Below are 15,458 nucleotides of genomic sequence, written 5' to 3' on the forward strand. Positions count from 1 at the left end.
CCTCCACATTGTAACCGTGGTGCCTACCAGCCCACGTATACAGACACACACACACACACACACACACACACACACACACACACACACAAATTAATGTATTTAAGAAAAAATAGCATTCTTTTTTTTTTCCCAGTTGGCCTCTTTTCTTTTTTCATTTTTTGTGAGTACACTGTAGCTGTCTTCAGACACAGCAGAAGAGGGAATCAGATCCCATTACAGATGGTTGTGAGCCACCATGTGGTTGCTGGGAGTTGAAGTCAGGACCTCTAGAAGAGCAGTCAGTGCTCTTAGCCGCTGAGCCATCTCTCCAGCCCCTAAAGTAGTATTCTTGTTACTGTGAACAAGGTAGGTCTAGTTACACAAGCCTGTACTCCCAGCACTCTGGAGGTGGGAACAGGACTAGGGTAGTTCACAGCCAACCCCCACAACAAGCATCAACCCCCACCCTCAAACAAAAAGCAAAAACAAAACCACCAGGTGTGGGGTGTAATTAATTCACTTGCTAGAGCGATCACCTAGCATGCAGGAAGTCCAGAGTTTGGTTCCCAGCACCACACAAAGCCAACCCTCTTGGCACAGGCCTGTTAATCCCACTACTCAGGAGCTGGAAGCCAGAGGACCCCAAGCAAGAGTTCAAGTTCATAGCCAGCATAGCAAACTCAGACCAGCCAGCCTGTGATTCACGAGACCCTGTTAAACAACAGAGAAAAAAAACAACAACAAACAACAAACCTAAACACTGGAGGGTGGGTGGATCCGGAGCTGGAACAGAAGAAGTCAAGAACTGTCGGTGAAGAAAGGGCTGTGAGAAGCAAGCCTCGATAACTGAAGGCTAAGAGACAAGAGACCAAAAACTGCAGGGCTGGAGAGATGGCTCAGTGGTTAAGAGCACTGACTGCTCTTCCAGAGGTCCTGAGTTCAATTCCCAGCACCCACATGGTGGCTCACCACCATGTAATGGGATCTGATGCCCTCTTCTGGTGTGTTTTGGAGTGCGAGGCTGTACATTCACACTCACCCGAAATGAGCAAACCGTGTGATTATTTCTTTGTTAGAGTTATAGAGAACTTGCCCAACCACTGTTTACTTCTGGTTACTTTTGTCTAAAGACCAGCTCATCATCATCTCCATGAAAACCGGCCTATTTGGAAAGGTTAGCTGTCATCTTTGGAAAAGCATGGCTTTGTAGAGGCATAAGAGGGGTAGGTAGAGCTGGGCTGGGCTGAACCCAGCTCCCAGGCCTTTGTTGCATGCTAGGCCAGCGCTCGCATGGATATGTGTGTATTCTTTTTTTTTTTAAGATTTTATTTATTTATTTTTTTTGGTTCTTTTTTCAGAGCTGGGGACCGAACCCAGGGCCTTGCACTTCCTAGGTAAGCGCTCTACCACTGAGCTAAATCCCCAGCCCCAAGATTTTATTTTATGTATATGAGTACACTGTCACTACCTTCAGACACACCAGAAGAGGGCAACAGATCCCATTACAGATGGTTGTGAGCCACCATGTGGTTGCTGGGATTTGAAGTCAGGACCTCTGGAAGAGCAGTCAGTGCTCTCAACCGCTGAGCCATCTCTCCAGCCCGTGTATATTCTTTATTTAACTTCTAATCTGCAGGTGCACTGGTGCACACCTTTATCCCAGTGGATCTCGGAGAGCCCTGCTTTATCTCTTTCTTCTTTATTCCTTCTAGATCGGATCTCTCAGTGAACCTCGATCTAGGTAAGCAGTCTCCTGTGTCTCCCACCCAGAACCACACTGCTCTATAAAGTGAGTCTTAGGCTCAATAACATTTCCACACCCCCTGTCCTAAGATAACAACAACAATAATGATAATAATGACAATAAGCAGCCTGAGGAGGTGGGGAGAAGGATGGAGACATGGCTCTGAGGTGGAACTGAAGCATATTACCCTCTTGGATGGAAGGACCCTTTAACACTGGTTTGTTTGGAATTGTGCAAAATGTCCTAAGAATGACTTTAGGTTCAGATAGGGTCTGTCTGTGTCTCCAACAATGGCTTCCTGTTTATGTATTTGTGGTCACGGGCATGGACTTGTAGGTAGAGGCCAGAAATCATTATCTGCTGTTTTCTTCAATTCACTTCCACCTTATATTTTGAGACTGGGTCTCTCATTGAACTCACAGTTTGCTGATTCTGGTAGACCAGTTGGCCGGAGGAGCTCTCCTTGTCTTGAATTCTCTAGAACTATTGCACCTCTGTACCCAGCTCTTGTTTTTTATGTGCAGAAGCATTTGCCTGAACGTATGTATGTGTGCCTACTGTGTGGGTGCCTGGTGCCCTTGTATGTCAGAAGAGAATGTTGGTTCCTCTGAAACTGCCACGACAGGTAGTTGTGAGCCACCCTGTGGGCTCTGGAAGCAAGACCTGGGTTCCCTGAAAGAGCAGGCAGTGTTCTTAACCTCTGAGCTACCTCTCCTGTCCCTGTGCCAGGCTAACACATGGGCTAGGGGTCCTAACCCAGGTCCCCATGCCTCATGTCCAGTGCTGTTGTGTGGAGCTGAGCTCAGGGACAGACTTTGGAACAGTCTTTGGAAAAGCACGAGTTGGTGCCACCAGACTACCAGTGAGGCTTGAGCTCACCCAGCCTCTCAAGAATAAGTGAAGTATGGCTCTGCAAGTCATCTTACTCAGACTAGGAGAGCCAGAGTCTTTCCTTGACGCCCTTGGTAACATCACCATCTATTTATCCTTGTCATGTGATAGACTGTACTCACCACACTCACTGTCATTGCCACAGCACGAGCGCTAGGGAGACTCTGTCTTGTGCTGCTGCTTGCCGCTTGTTTCTAGTGCAGGGGCTGACTAGCGTGTGCTGGTGCATGCCCCAGTGCTGAGTGCGTTTTTGAGGAGCCCTCGGGGGCCAGAAGAGGGTATCCAGTTCCCTGGGACAGGAGTTACAGGTGGTTGGGAGCCACCGTGTGTGTGTGTGTGTGTGTGTGTGTGTGTGTATGTGTGTGTATGTGTGTATGTGTGTATGTGTGTGTATGTGTGTGCGTGTGTGTGTATGTGTGTATGTGTGTGTGCGTGTGTGTATGTGTGTGCATGTATGTATGTATGTGTGTATGTGTGTGTGCGTATATGTATGTATGTGTGTGTGCGTGTATGTATGTGTGTATGTGTGTGTGCGTGTATGTATGTGTGTGTATGTGTGTATGTGTGTGTGCGTGTGTGTATGTGTGTGTATGTGCGTGTATGTATGTGTGTGTATGTGTGTGTATGTGTGTGTGTGCGTGTGTGTATTTGTATGTGTGTATGAGTGTGTGTGTATGTGTATGTATGTGTGTGCATGTATGTATGTATGTGTGTATGTGTGTGTGCGTATATGTATGTATGTGTGTGTGCGTGTATGTATGTATGTGTGTATGTGTGTGTGCGTGTATGTATGTGTGTGTATGTGCGTGTGTGCGTGTGTGTATGTGTGTGTGCGTGTGTGTATTGTGTGTGCGTGTATGTATGTGTGTGTGCGTGTATGTATGTGTGTGTATGTGTGTGTGCGTGTGTGTATGTGTGCGTGTGTGTGTGTATGTGTGTGTATGTGTGTGTCTGTGTATGTGTGTGTATGTGTGTGTGTGTGTGCTGGGAACTGAATCCGATCCCTCCACAAGTGCAGATGATGCTCTTAACTGCTGAGCCATCTCTCCAGGTTCCCCCCACCTCCCGTTTTTGAGGTAATTCTCAGCATGTAGCCCAAGTGTACCTTGAATTTTCATCTATCCTCCTGCCTCAGCCTCTCTTGTACTGTCTTTACCACCCCTCCTCAGTAGTTGAGATTCAATTCATCATGCTAGGTCCTTAGGCTTAGCACCAAGCCTCTTTACCAAGGGAGCTATCTCACTCGCCCAGGCTGTCTGTCTGTCTGTCTGTCTGTCTGTCTGTCTGTGGCAGGTCCACAGCTCAGCTTGTCCTGAAGTCTGAAACTCACTCTGTATCCTGTCCTCACCTTGAATCCCTGAATCTCCTGCCTCCACCTCCTAAGTGCCAGAGTTAAATGCTGTTGACACCACTCAGTAAACACTGTGCACTGGAACAAGTGAATAAATGGACGGATAGATGGGTGGATAAGTGCGTGAATGAGTGAGTGGGGTAAACTAAATGATGATTCAAGTACTTGCTTAGCATCCCTGAGGTCCTCGAGTCTGTTCCGATCACCTTCTAGTCGAAAAAGAAACACGGAAAGAACGAAAGAAAGAATGAAAGAAAGAAAGAAAGAGAAAAAGTTGTTCCTCAGGTTTGGAATCGCGTCACTTAGGAAGTGGAGGCAGGAGGTTTAAGAGTTCAAGGCCAGGCGTGGCTAATAAATTTCTCTGAAAAAGAGAAACTTCAGGGGTTACCCCACCCCACCCCCACCCCCACCCCCGTCCTGTACAGCTAAGCCCCGGCGCCCCCGCAACACCCTTCGCTACCGCCAGAGGGCGTAACAGGGCCGACCCCAGAGCGTGTCCCGGGACCCCGCCCTGAGTTGAGCGCCCCGGAGCCCTCTGAGATGGGCCCCCACCCCATCTGTATCCCCGCAGGACCCAGAGGTCGAAGCCTGCACATTAGCCTGCACGTCTCTGTAGGAAGGGAAACTGAGGCCCGCTGGTCGGAGTGGGGCGGGTCCCAGAACACGAGCCCCCGCCCCCGGTGGCCCCGCCCCACCCCGGCCCGTTAGAGACCCAAGCGCAAGACAGAGCGTAAAGTGCAGACAGCGGACGGCGGCGTGATGGCAGCGCAGCGGCTGGGCAAGCGCGTGCTGAGCAAGCTGCAGTCCCCTTCGCGTGCCCGCGGCCCGGGGGGCAGCCCTAGTGGGCTGCAGAAGCGGCACGCGCGAGTCACCGTCAAATACGACCGGCGAGAGCTGCAGCGGCGACTGGACGTGGAGAAGTGGATCGACGGACGCTTGGAAGAGCTGTACCGCGGCAGGGTGAGACCCAGAGGGGCCGGGATTGGGGAACGGAGGTAGCCTGAGACCCTGCAGACCCTGCGACCTGCGACCCTGCGACCTTGGTGACCCTAGTACATGCTCACTGGTGCACCGACAGCGGCCTTTGCTAGGAGGATTCATGCCCCAAGGCTCTGGTCTATGCTTAGAGGCATCCAGCTTGTGGACACCCAGACATGCACTCAGGGTCCCCAGACGTGTGTGTGTCCAGACAACCCAGACAACTGGGAAGGAAGGTCTGGAGATGAGATGAGAAAGAAGGAGGGGGCGGGGGGGGGTAGAGACAACATATTGAGAGAACGGATAGGGACGGGGATGTCCTTAAGCCAAACATAGACATGGGGTGGCAAGGGAGATAGGACAGCAGAGACTCTCAGCAGAGGAAGCAACAGTATACACAGATGACGGAAGTCACAGCCACTCACAGACACAGCACCAAAGTGAGCCGCACACAAACTCACAGGAATACAAGTGGATTAATTTAAGGGACAGCATGGCCTGGCATAGGCACAATAACGCACGCACAGCACAATCACCTCGGCGCCAAGTGAGGAGATGCAGCTGCACAGATACGCATCGGTTTCAGCCGCAGTGCTCCGAGCTCCAATACTATCTGGGGACACAAAGTGACTCAAGTTACATAGGGCCATTATCTGCTGTCAAAAAAAAAAAAAAAAAAAGTCTCACTGCCTACAAACTGAAGGGCAGATGTCACAACTCCACACACCACACACACACACACACACACACATACACACACACACATCTGTGGAAATTACACACGGAACTGGTAAAAGTGTCCCAGGAACACAGAGTGTTAGAAACCAAGAGCTGGGCCAAGAATGCTTGTGATGTCAGCACTTGGGAGGTAAAGGCTGAAGGGTTAGGGGTTCAAGGACAACCTTGGATAAGGAGACCCTGTCTGAAAAACCCAAAGCAAACGTGGTACGGTGACGTACCTCACACCTTTTAGACCCAGCACCGGGGAGGCCGAGGCAGACAGATCTCTGTGAGTTCGAAGCTAGCCAGGTCTACAGAGTGAGTTCCAGGTCATCCAGGGCTACATAGAAAGACCCTATTTAAAAAAAAAAAAAAAAGATAAAGATGGTCCCTACAGCTTGCCATGTCTGACATGAGATAGCCACACTGGAGAGAGGCAGCTGCACTGGGTACACTCAGGTCAAGTAGGCCAGGCACACTTAGATGCCAGAGGTCCCATCTCCCACACAGGGCAACACCTTCACTTCCCAGTTGGACAGCAGGACTTTAGACTGGGAAAGTAGAGGCTCTGGCCCAGGGGCCTCTGGCCCAGGGGCCTCTGGCCTAGGATATCTGGGTCTTGTCCACAACATAACCAGATATCTTTTATACCACCACCATGAGGCCTTAGCCTTCCCTCAGAGACGATTTCTGCTAGCCAGCCATGGTGAACCTAGGTGGTCACTTCTCTGACCCAGCAGCCTGCAATGTGGCCCAGGGAGGCTTGACTGGCCCTAAGCCCAGAAGCCCTTCTTGTCCCCATGGGAAGGGGCCCGCCCCAGCTGGCCCCCCTCCCCCACACCACTGCTAAGACTTTCCCTTGAAAGGGCAGAAGCCAATCCCTCCCGAATCCCAGAATCTGACATTCCGAGACTGGACCGGGCCTGCTTTGCCGAGTAGGAACTGCAGCCAAGGAGAGAGCCCTGTGCCAGCCAGCCCCAAGGACCCCGGGGCTGAGCCAAGGGTGCAGGCATCGGGCTGGTACCGGGACCTGGGCCTCCTCCCGCCCATCTGCCACTCCCCTCACCCCCACCCCCAGACCCAGATGTTTGACTCAGTGGCGCTGTCCCTGCCTGCCACATTATCACTGCAGGCCCGGTCAGCTGGGTCCAGCTGGTCCCGGCTTGGTGAAACGCCTCCAGAGCCCTGGACAAAAGGCTGTGCGGTGGGGCACAGGGGAGGCATGGGCTCTAACCGGCTTGCTCTCCCTGGCCTTAGGAGGCAGACATGCCAGATGAGGTCAACATCGACGAGCTGCTGGAATTGGACAGTGAGGAGGAAAGATGCCGGAAAATCCGGGTAGGTGCAAAGGAGAGAGTTGCCCCTCCCCCCAGCCCAGCAACTCACAGGGCCCTAAACAGGACAGCCCAAGATGACATGTTTATTAAACACTTCCTAAGCCAGACACTAAATCCTCCACAAAACACTATAAAGTGGGCACATTTACCACTGCAAGGAAAGTTAGACTTAGAGAGGCTGAAGTATTTGCTCAGGGTCACACAGCTTGTCCAAAGCTAGGAGCCAAAATCAGACTGCCCTGCTGCCCTGTCCTTCCCTCTGACCGCCCTGCAGAGGTGTGGCCTTCTGGAACTGGTTACTTTCAGCGCCTGATCGAAGCCACTTGGCCAGTCCACCTTGGGGCTGGCAGCCTTTTGTTTGTTCCCTTGGGAAAGGGGAGGGCCTCTGAGGGAATAGGTGTCATTTATTTACTGATTCTTTGTCTTTTTTTTTTCCTCTGCCCCTGCTCCCAGGGACTCTTGGAGGCTTGCCTGAATCCCACAGAGGTGAGTTTCTGGTCTTTCCGTGAGTGGACCCTCACTTTTATGGGGGTGAGAGAGGGGGAGGCAGGCCGTGGCCAGGATGGGTGGGGACAGGCCTAGGGGTCCCGTCTCTGTCCTGCTCTTTGTCATCCCCATCTCCTCCCCCTCCCTCTCCTCTCCCTTCCCCCTCTCCCTCTCTTCTTCCCCCTTCCCCTCTTCCTCTCCCTCCTCCTCCTCCTCCCCATCTGTCACCGGGATCCACAGGCTGCTGCCTCAGAGCCCATCCCCCATGGGGCTCCTGTTTCTGCCCATATGGTGCCTGTCCCTTGCTGGTTGTCTGGGGGGCTCACCCTCTCTCTCCCTCTCTCTCCCCCCTGACTGTCTATACTGTCCTGGGATTCCCTGTATACCTCTTGAAGGGGCCCCCATCCCGCAGGTTCTGAAGCTGGGCAACACGGCCACTCCCACTTCCTTCCCAGCTTTAAAAGGGAAAATATTCATGGTTCTACCCTTAGCTCCTAGATGCCTGAGAGACAAACGTCACCGCCTGTCAGTCTGCCTGGAGCTGGCTCAGACCTGGTCTCTGGGGACTGTTTCCCAGCCTGAGAAACATCTCCTCCTTCCTTCTGAGCCTGTGTCTGTCTATAAGTCTCTCTCAGATCGGGGTCTTTGTCTCCCCATCCCTATTTCTACCTTACTTCATTTTATGTGGCTGTGTGTTTTGTCCCCATGTCTGCCTGTGCACCACACACATGCCTGGTGCCCATGGAGGCCAGAAGATGGCTTAGGTCCACTACAGCTGGACTTACAGACAGTTGTGAGCTGCCGTGTGGGTGCTGGGAACTGAACTTGGATCCTCTGGAAAAGCAGCCACCGCTCTTAACCACTGAGCCACCTTTCAGCACCTTTCCCGTTTTTCTTGAGACAGGTTCTCAGCGTGTAAATTCATAGCAATCCTCCTGCCTGTGGTACAACTACAGACGAGGGGCGTAATTTCAGCCTCCTCCAATCTTTCTGCCCACCCCTCCCCCCTTTCTCTTGCTTATCTTAGGGCCCACCCCTCCCCCCTTGGCCCCAGATCCCACCCTGAATAAACTGTTGCCCAAAGAGACACAGGCCTAGGGGTGTAGGAGGCCTCCCCCCTGCTCTGTTCTCAGAATCCCACTCTGTCCCTAGGACTTCGTCCAGGAGCTATTGGCCAAGCTTCGGGGCCTGCACAAGCAGCCGGGCTTCCCGCAGCCCAGCCCCTCAGATGACCCCAGCCTGAGCCCCCGCCAGGACCCGGCTCACACTGCTCCACCGTGACTGCGCCCGCCTCTGCTCCACCCCCAAAGCCCAGATTGTTTCTAAGTTGTATTTAATGGTTCCGTAACTGGCTCTGGTGTCTGGATTTTCCTCTCTCCCCCTCATCCCCCCCCATTACCCTGGCCTTCTGCAGCCCCTGCCCTCGGTCCCCAAGCCACAGCTGGCCCTGACAGACGGAGAAACATTCCTCTTGGCCACAGAGCCTGAGAACATACCCTACTGACCCTAAGGCGTCCTGGAGACTCGCATCCTGTCCCCACCTCCCCCATATGGACCCAGTCCCAGCTCCTGGGGAAGGCCAGGGCCAGATCCCTGGGCCACGGGGGATGTGCGCGGCCCACTATGACCCCCGCCATCTTCCCATAGAGCATCACACAGCGATGAGGCCACTAGTCCACCCTATGGAGAGTGTGGTTGGGGTAACTGGGAGCCGAGGCCGCAGAACAGCAGTACATGGCACTGAAGTGGGAGAGAAGAGCCCAATTCAGCCAGGGGCAGAGTCCAGAAGTGCACAATGGGCTTAGGTACCAGGGATGGGAGGAGCCATTGCCCCTTCTCCGGCAGGCGCGGAGAACAATGGGACAATAGAGGGCTTGCTAGAAACCACCAGTGAGAGACTAGGGGCGTGGCTCAGCAATAGAGCACCTACTTAGCATAATCAAGACACTGGTTCCATCCTCAACAGGACAAAAATATCTGGGAGGGCTTCCTGGAGGAAGCAGCATCAAGGCAAGAATTTACACAGGTTGCTTCAACCATATCTGCAGCGTGAACTCCGTGGAAGCAGAGAAGTTGATATTAGGGTTCTCTTGGGGATAATACCAACTATTGATCAGGATGAACAGTGTCCCCAGAGCCAGGCAGGGAAATCTACTGATGAAGAATTACTGAGGCCTTCCGTACGTCTCAGAAGTGGAGAGTGGCTATTCACTACAGCCCGCGTGAGATTGAGGCTCTGACCCCCAAAGTTCCGGTGTCTAGGGAAACAACTCACCCATCTTAGTGAGACCGCCCACCCCACGTGCTACCCAGCCGCCTGTCCTGGACCAGTAAGGATGTTTAACATCTAGCTCTTCCTGGCTATCCAGCCCCGCTGGGGGGCCTAGCTGTCTCCACACAGGTGGGCTTCTCAGCCTCCTCCTCCCTCAGTGCAAAGGACAGGGATGGTGGGTGTCGAATGGTTCTCATCACCATCACCTGGCCTCTTGTCCCGGAACACTGTCTGAGCCACAGAATTCTCTACTTCCTTTTCACAGAACCTGTTTTTGGTTCCTCATGGTTGTGGAGGTGACAAACCAGAGTTCAAGCCCTGGATGTTCACTGTGTCAGAGCTGCAGTTGTCTATAAAATACGCACAAGGTTGTCCCAGATGAAGACTCAGAGGCCCAGATCACCTGTGCCATTTGCTGAAAAGCTGGGACACGGTGAGCCCCGGGGCTCAGCTCTTTACTGTTTGACTATGGGAGCCTTATCACCGGGTCATTTTTAGTTCTGGAAGAAGATTGGCTAAATGTTCTTTATTTTAAGATTCATGTATGTGAGTACACTGTCGCTGTCTTCAGACACACCAGAAGAGGGCATCAGATATCATTACAGATGGTTGTGAGCCACCATGTGGGTGCTGGGATTTGAACTCAGGACCTCTGGAAGAGCAGCCAGTGCTCTAACCACTGAGCCATCTCTCCAGCCCTACCTTCCCATCCCCCATCTAATTCTTACTAGGGTGTTGGTGACTGTGCTGAACAGTTCTGGGAGATGATCCCGTGAAAAGGCACTGCAAATATATACATGTGAGGTCATAGCAAAAGCACCAAGAAGCTGCGTGCCTCTGTGGTTAAAAGCCTAAACTGAGAGCCAGGCAGTGCCAGCACACCCCTTTGACACCAGCACTCAGGAGACAGAGGCAAGCAGATCTGAGTTCAAGGCCAGCCTGGTCTACATAGCTCCAGAACAGCCAGGGCTACAGAGAGAAACGCTATGTACAAAAACCTAAGCGGGGCAGTGTTCTGCAGTCCTGGCATTGGGGCAGAGGCAGGAAGACTGACTTCCAGGATGGGTTACATAGCCTGGTCTTTTCTCAAATAGTAAAGAACAAACAAAGAGGCAGCTGCAAAAGGAGCTGGCTGCCAAGCCCGAGGTCTTCAACTCAGGCTCTGGGACCCACTTGATGGAAGAAAAGAACCAGCTCCTACAGGTTGGTCCTCAGACCCCCTTCACATGTGCACCTCATGCAGAAATTCAAGGCCATCCTGGTCTACGTAGGGAGTTTGAGGCTAGCTATGGCTAAGTAGTGAGACAGTCTCTCAAAAAATGCTGGGCAGTGGTGGTGCACACCTTTATTCCCAGCACTCAGGAGTCAGGGGCAGGCAGATCTCTGAGTTTGAGGCCAGCTTGGTCTACAGACTGAGTTCCAGGACCGCAAGCTACACAGAGAAACCCAGTGTACTCATATAGATGAAAATATATAAATAAACCTTTAAAAGAATAAAACAAAACAAAACAAAAAAAAAAGAAAATATCCCTTCCCAAAAGGAGGAGGGGCAGTGGAGAGATGGCTCAGAAGCTAAGAGAATTGGCTGCTCTTTAGAGGACCCCAGTTCAATTCTCAGCACCCACATGGCAGCGCTCAGCCATTTGTAACTCCACTGTTCTCTGGCCTCTGTGAGCGCCAAGTACCACACGTGCAGTGCAAGCAAAACCCTCACCCACTATGTCTTGAGAAGTCCTGTCACCTTCATGAGCTTCCATGCCTCTGTCTGTAAATAAAGGTGATTAGAGCGGTGCCTGCTTCCGAGGGCTGTGAGGTTTCCGAAGAGACAAGGTGTGCACGCAGGATGAACGCGGTCTCGGTGGGAAGGGGGGACAGCCCCCCCCAGATGCTCTGCGTCACGTGCGGGTGGTGTGCTGTCCCTGACGGTGACTAGTGACCCAACTCACCACCCTATCTCGCTGTGCCACTTGCCTCCCTGGGGACCCTCCGCCCCCTACCCGGCAGACAAATGATGAGTTTTCTCAGAGTCCTCTAACATTCTCTGCCCACCCTGTTCCCCTTTCCTCCAAAGTCGTCTTACCCCCACTTGGATAAAAATCCATTTCCGCAGCTGTTGAATTGGCTCAGTGACATCTGCCATTGACTATGACAAAAAGCTCCATCCTCAGGACCCACGTGGTGGGAAGGGAGAGCCTCTCTGCCGTCGTCCTCTGATCTCCACACGTGCCCTCTCCCAAATAATTTTTTTTTTTGCTTCAAAAAGTCAAGTGTGGGTACTTTTCCTATTAGTCAGTCTTTCATTCTTTCTTTTGTTCTCAGTCTGAGGATCGGTCTTTTTTTTTTTTTTTTAAGATCGGGTTTCTCGGTGTAGACCTGTCCTGGAACTCACTGTTTAGACCAGGGTAGCTTTATACTTAGAGATCTGCCTGCTCTGCCTCCTGAGTGCTGGGATGAAAGGCGTATGCCACCACCACCCAGGTGGATCTGCCTTTTTTTTTTTTTCCCCCTGGAGCTGGGGACCGAACCCAGGGCCTTGCGCTTGCTAGGCAATTGCTCTACCACTGAGCTAAATCCGCAACCCCTGGATCTGCCTTTTTGAAATGTTTGTTCGTGTGCCCGAATGTTTTGCCCACATGTATGTGGGCAGCACGTGTGTGCCTGGTGACCAAGGAGCTCAGAAGAGGGTTTCAGTTTCCTAGACCTGAAGTTATACATGGTTATGAGCCCCACGTGGGTGCTGGGAATGCAACCTAGGCCAGGATTTTTATATTTTTTTTTGGTTGTGAGCCTAGCCTTTAACGGCTGAGCCATCTCTCCAGCCCCAGGATTTTTAATATCTGGACCATATCTCTCTCTAGCCCCAACATAAATATTTTTTAAAAAATATTTTTAATTAATTAATTTATTTTATGTGTATGAGCACACTGTCTCTGTCCTCAGACACACCAGAAGAGGGCATCAGATCCCATTACAGATGGTTGTGAGCCACCGTGTGGTTGCTGGGAATTGAAGTCAGGACCTCTGGAAGAGCAGTCAGTGCTCTTAACCACTGAGCCATCTCTCCAGCCCTTAAAAATATTTTTTTTCTTTCTTTTTTTTTCGGAGCTGGGGATCGAACCCAGGGCCTTGCGCTTGCTAGGCAAGCGCTCTACCACTGAGCTAAATCCCCAATCCCTAAAAATATTTTTAAAATAATATTTCTTTATCTCTACTGGCGGCATCCGCACCTCCTGGCTTCTTTCCCACAGGCCCCGCCACCCTGCTTTTCTGAGTCCCAAATCCTCTGTCAGCACTGCCAAGGAACACCTGTTGTCAGAGTTAACCTGATTAAATTTCTTCCAAAGAATTTAAGATGCCATCAAAAGACGCATGAGTTTAATTGAGCTCGTTGCGCTCCTGGCTCCAACAGCGCCGGTCTGTTAGAAGTTGCTTGCTATTAGTGCCCCCTAGTGGTTATATTTACTAACTGCAGCCTATCCAGACCTGAAGTCTCCCAGTGTCTTCCCCTGGCTATTTGAGTCTTTCCCTCGCACTCACCCACCCTCCCTCCCCATCCATCAGGCTATCTTTTGTCTTGTCTGGGTCCCATGTTGCCTAGGCTGACCTAAAAATTCCTATTTAGCAGAGGATGACCCTGAGCTCCTGATTCTCCTGCATCCGCCTCCCGAGATGCTGAGAGTGCTGACACACGCAGCACCTTGCCTGTCTGCTTGAGTTAGTTTTAAAGCTATATTCCAAAGTAGGTGTGGGCCAATCCCAGAGCTCTGGAGGCTGAGACAAGAGCTCAAGTTCAAAGCCGCCCTGAGATATAGCAAGAGACAGAAAAACAAATGCTAGAGATGTCCCAATCCTGGGTTTGACTTTTGGCACAGAAAAAGAAAGAAAAGAAAAGAAAAGGAAGGAAGGAAAGAAGGAAGGAAGGAAAGAAAGAAAGAAGGAAGGAAGGAAAGAATGAGAGAAAGAAAGAAAGAAAGAAAGAAAGAAAGAAAAGATTTATTTTGACTCAGTTTCCAACATTTCATGTAAAGCCCAGCCAGCTCTGCTTTCTAGTCCTTGGGGTCTGAGGTGAGACAGGGCATGTTTCAGGAGGTTTATGAGCCAGAGGAAGCTACTCCCTTCTCCTCCTGGTGTCCCTGAAGCAATGCAAGATGGGAAGAGACCAAGGCTAAGATGTCCTTTGAGGGCCTGTCTTCAGTGACCTACTGACATGCTTCTTCCTGATAGCTCACCTGGCTATTAAGTTCTCAGCGGATTGATCCACTGAAGAATTTTGTGTCCATGCTGAAACTCCAGGCTGTGTTGGGACTCTCTGTACTGTGTAGGCTGTTCTGGAACTTGCTATGTAGACCAGGTTGGTTCTGAACTTGAAGTGATCCTCCTGCCTTAGCCTATTTTTTTAAAAAAAACAATATTTTTATTATTTGGAAATTTTCCATCTTGTACCCCACCAAACTCACTCATTTCCAGTCTGCCCAGGTTTACCCTCCACCCTGATGACCTCCCCCAACACAGAGGAAGAGGAGCAGGAGCAGGAGGAGGGGGAGGAGGAAGAAGAGGAAGAGGAGGAAGAGAAGCAGGAGGAAGAAGAGGAAGAAAAGGAAGAGGAAGAGGAGGAGGAAAAGGAGGAGGAAGAAGAAAAATTTCAAGTCCAATTTGTGTTGCCCACATGCTCCCTGTAGCAGTCTCAAACTCAGTGGCCAGCCCCTTAAAGAGCACCAAGCCCTTCCCATGTACGCCCCCACCAGACACCATCAACTGAAACGATGCACTTAGGCATCCCCAGCACAGATTTGTCTTGTTTTGCTTTTCGAAACAGGGTTTCTCTGTGTATCCATGGCTGTCCTCTGTAGACCAGGCTCAAACTCACAGAGATCCGCCTGCTTCTGCCTCCTAAGGGCTGGGACTAAAGGCGTGTGCCACCACCGCCCGGAACCTATCACAGGTTTTAAGCATTCTCTTCAAGGGCCTCCTGGCTAGACTGCTTCCTTTTTGGATGTTGTCCCAGAGGCTTTCCCTGCTTCTCAGTCTCAGCTGTATGCCTGCAGCCATCCACACAGCTGCAAAGACACTTCCTTGGACTTTACAGTCAGCAGCAGCACGGACCATGACTTCTGCATGGTTTCTGGTAACAGCCTGGGCCACGGACATCAACATGGCTTCGGATGGCAGCATGGGCCATGGACATCCCCATGGCTTTTGGTGGTGACATGGATCACGGATATCATCAACACAACCACCTATAGTACCAGAGAGCATGGCTTGCAGTGGCAGCATCCCCACAGAGTTCAACAAGGCCTCCAGTGGGAGCACAGACCACGGACATCCACACAAGCCTCAGCTGCAGCTCAGATCACGAACACCGTGGTGGCCCTTGGCAGTAGCACAGGCCATCGACGTGGTCTGTGGCAGCAATATGACCCATGGATATCAATATGGCTTCAGGAAGCAGCATGGACCACAGGGCATCCCTGTGGCCTTCAGTGGCAACACGGGCTATGAACAGACCATGTCAGTGGCCTGAGCTGCCACCAAGGGCCACAATGGTATCTGTGCAGCAGGACAGGCCACACACATCTACAGGGACTTTGCACATCAACCCTGACTGGGGTGGCAGTAGGGACCTTGGCTGCCAGCCCTTCTCTCAGCTGTAGCACGGATCGTGGATACCAATATGGCCTCTGGGGGCAGCAAGAGACAGGG

General features: G+C 51.6%; 1 protein-coding gene across 3 annotated transcripts; it reads left to right on the plus strand.

Annotated features, from left to right (window-relative positions):
- The first annotated feature begins 4,697 nt into the window (after positions 1 to 4,697).
- Positions 4,698 to 8,839, plus strand: Ppp1r14a (protein phosphatase 1, regulatory (inhibitor) subunit 14A). 3 transcript variants are annotated; one of them, XM_087567785.1, is made up of 4 exons: positions 4,698 to 4,925; positions 6,921 to 7,001; positions 7,454 to 7,486; positions 7,978 to 8,839. In XM_087567785.1, the coding sequence occupies exons 1-4, from the start codon at positions 4,725 to 4,727 to the stop codon at positions 7,990 to 7,992; spliced, it is 330 nt and encodes a 109-aa protein (XP_087423911.1). In that variant the 5' UTR covers positions 4,698 to 4,724; the 3' UTR covers positions 7,993 to 8,839. The 3 variants fall into 3 exon arrangements, with proteins under 3 accessions (XP_087423911.1, XP_087423970.1, NP_569087.1); NM_130403.2 differs by having other exon boundaries at positions 4,703 to 4,925; positions 8,639 to 8,839; XM_087567844.1 differs by lacking the exon at positions 7,454 to 7,486 and having other exon boundaries at positions 6,921 to 7,005; positions 8,620 to 8,729.
- The last annotated feature ends 6,619 nt before the right edge of the window (positions 8,840 to 15,458 follow it).

Source organism: Rattus norvegicus, chromosome 1 (assembly GCF_021556685.1).
Source record: "Rattus norvegicus strain SHRSP/BbbUtx chromosome 1, alternate assembly SHRSP_T2T, whole genome shotgun sequence".
NCBI classification, from domain to species: Eukaryota; Metazoa; Chordata; class Mammalia; order Rodentia; family Muridae; genus Rattus; species Rattus norvegicus.

Bases quoted from the DNA above. Each gene is read 5' to 3' on its own strand.
- Ppp1r14a (NM_130403.2), top strand. From the start codon at position 4,725: ATGGCAGCGCAGCGGCTGGGCAAGCGCGTGCTGAGCAAGCTGCAGTCC. The intron at 7,002-7,453 runs GTAGGTGCAAAG...CCCTGCTCCCAG, and splicing joins AAAGATGCCGGAAAATCCGG to GGACTCTTGGAGGCTTGCCT. The intron at 7,487-8,638 runs GTGAGTTTCTGG...CTCTGTCCCTAG, and splicing joins CTTGCCTGAATCCCACAGAG to GACTTCGTCCAGGAGCTATT.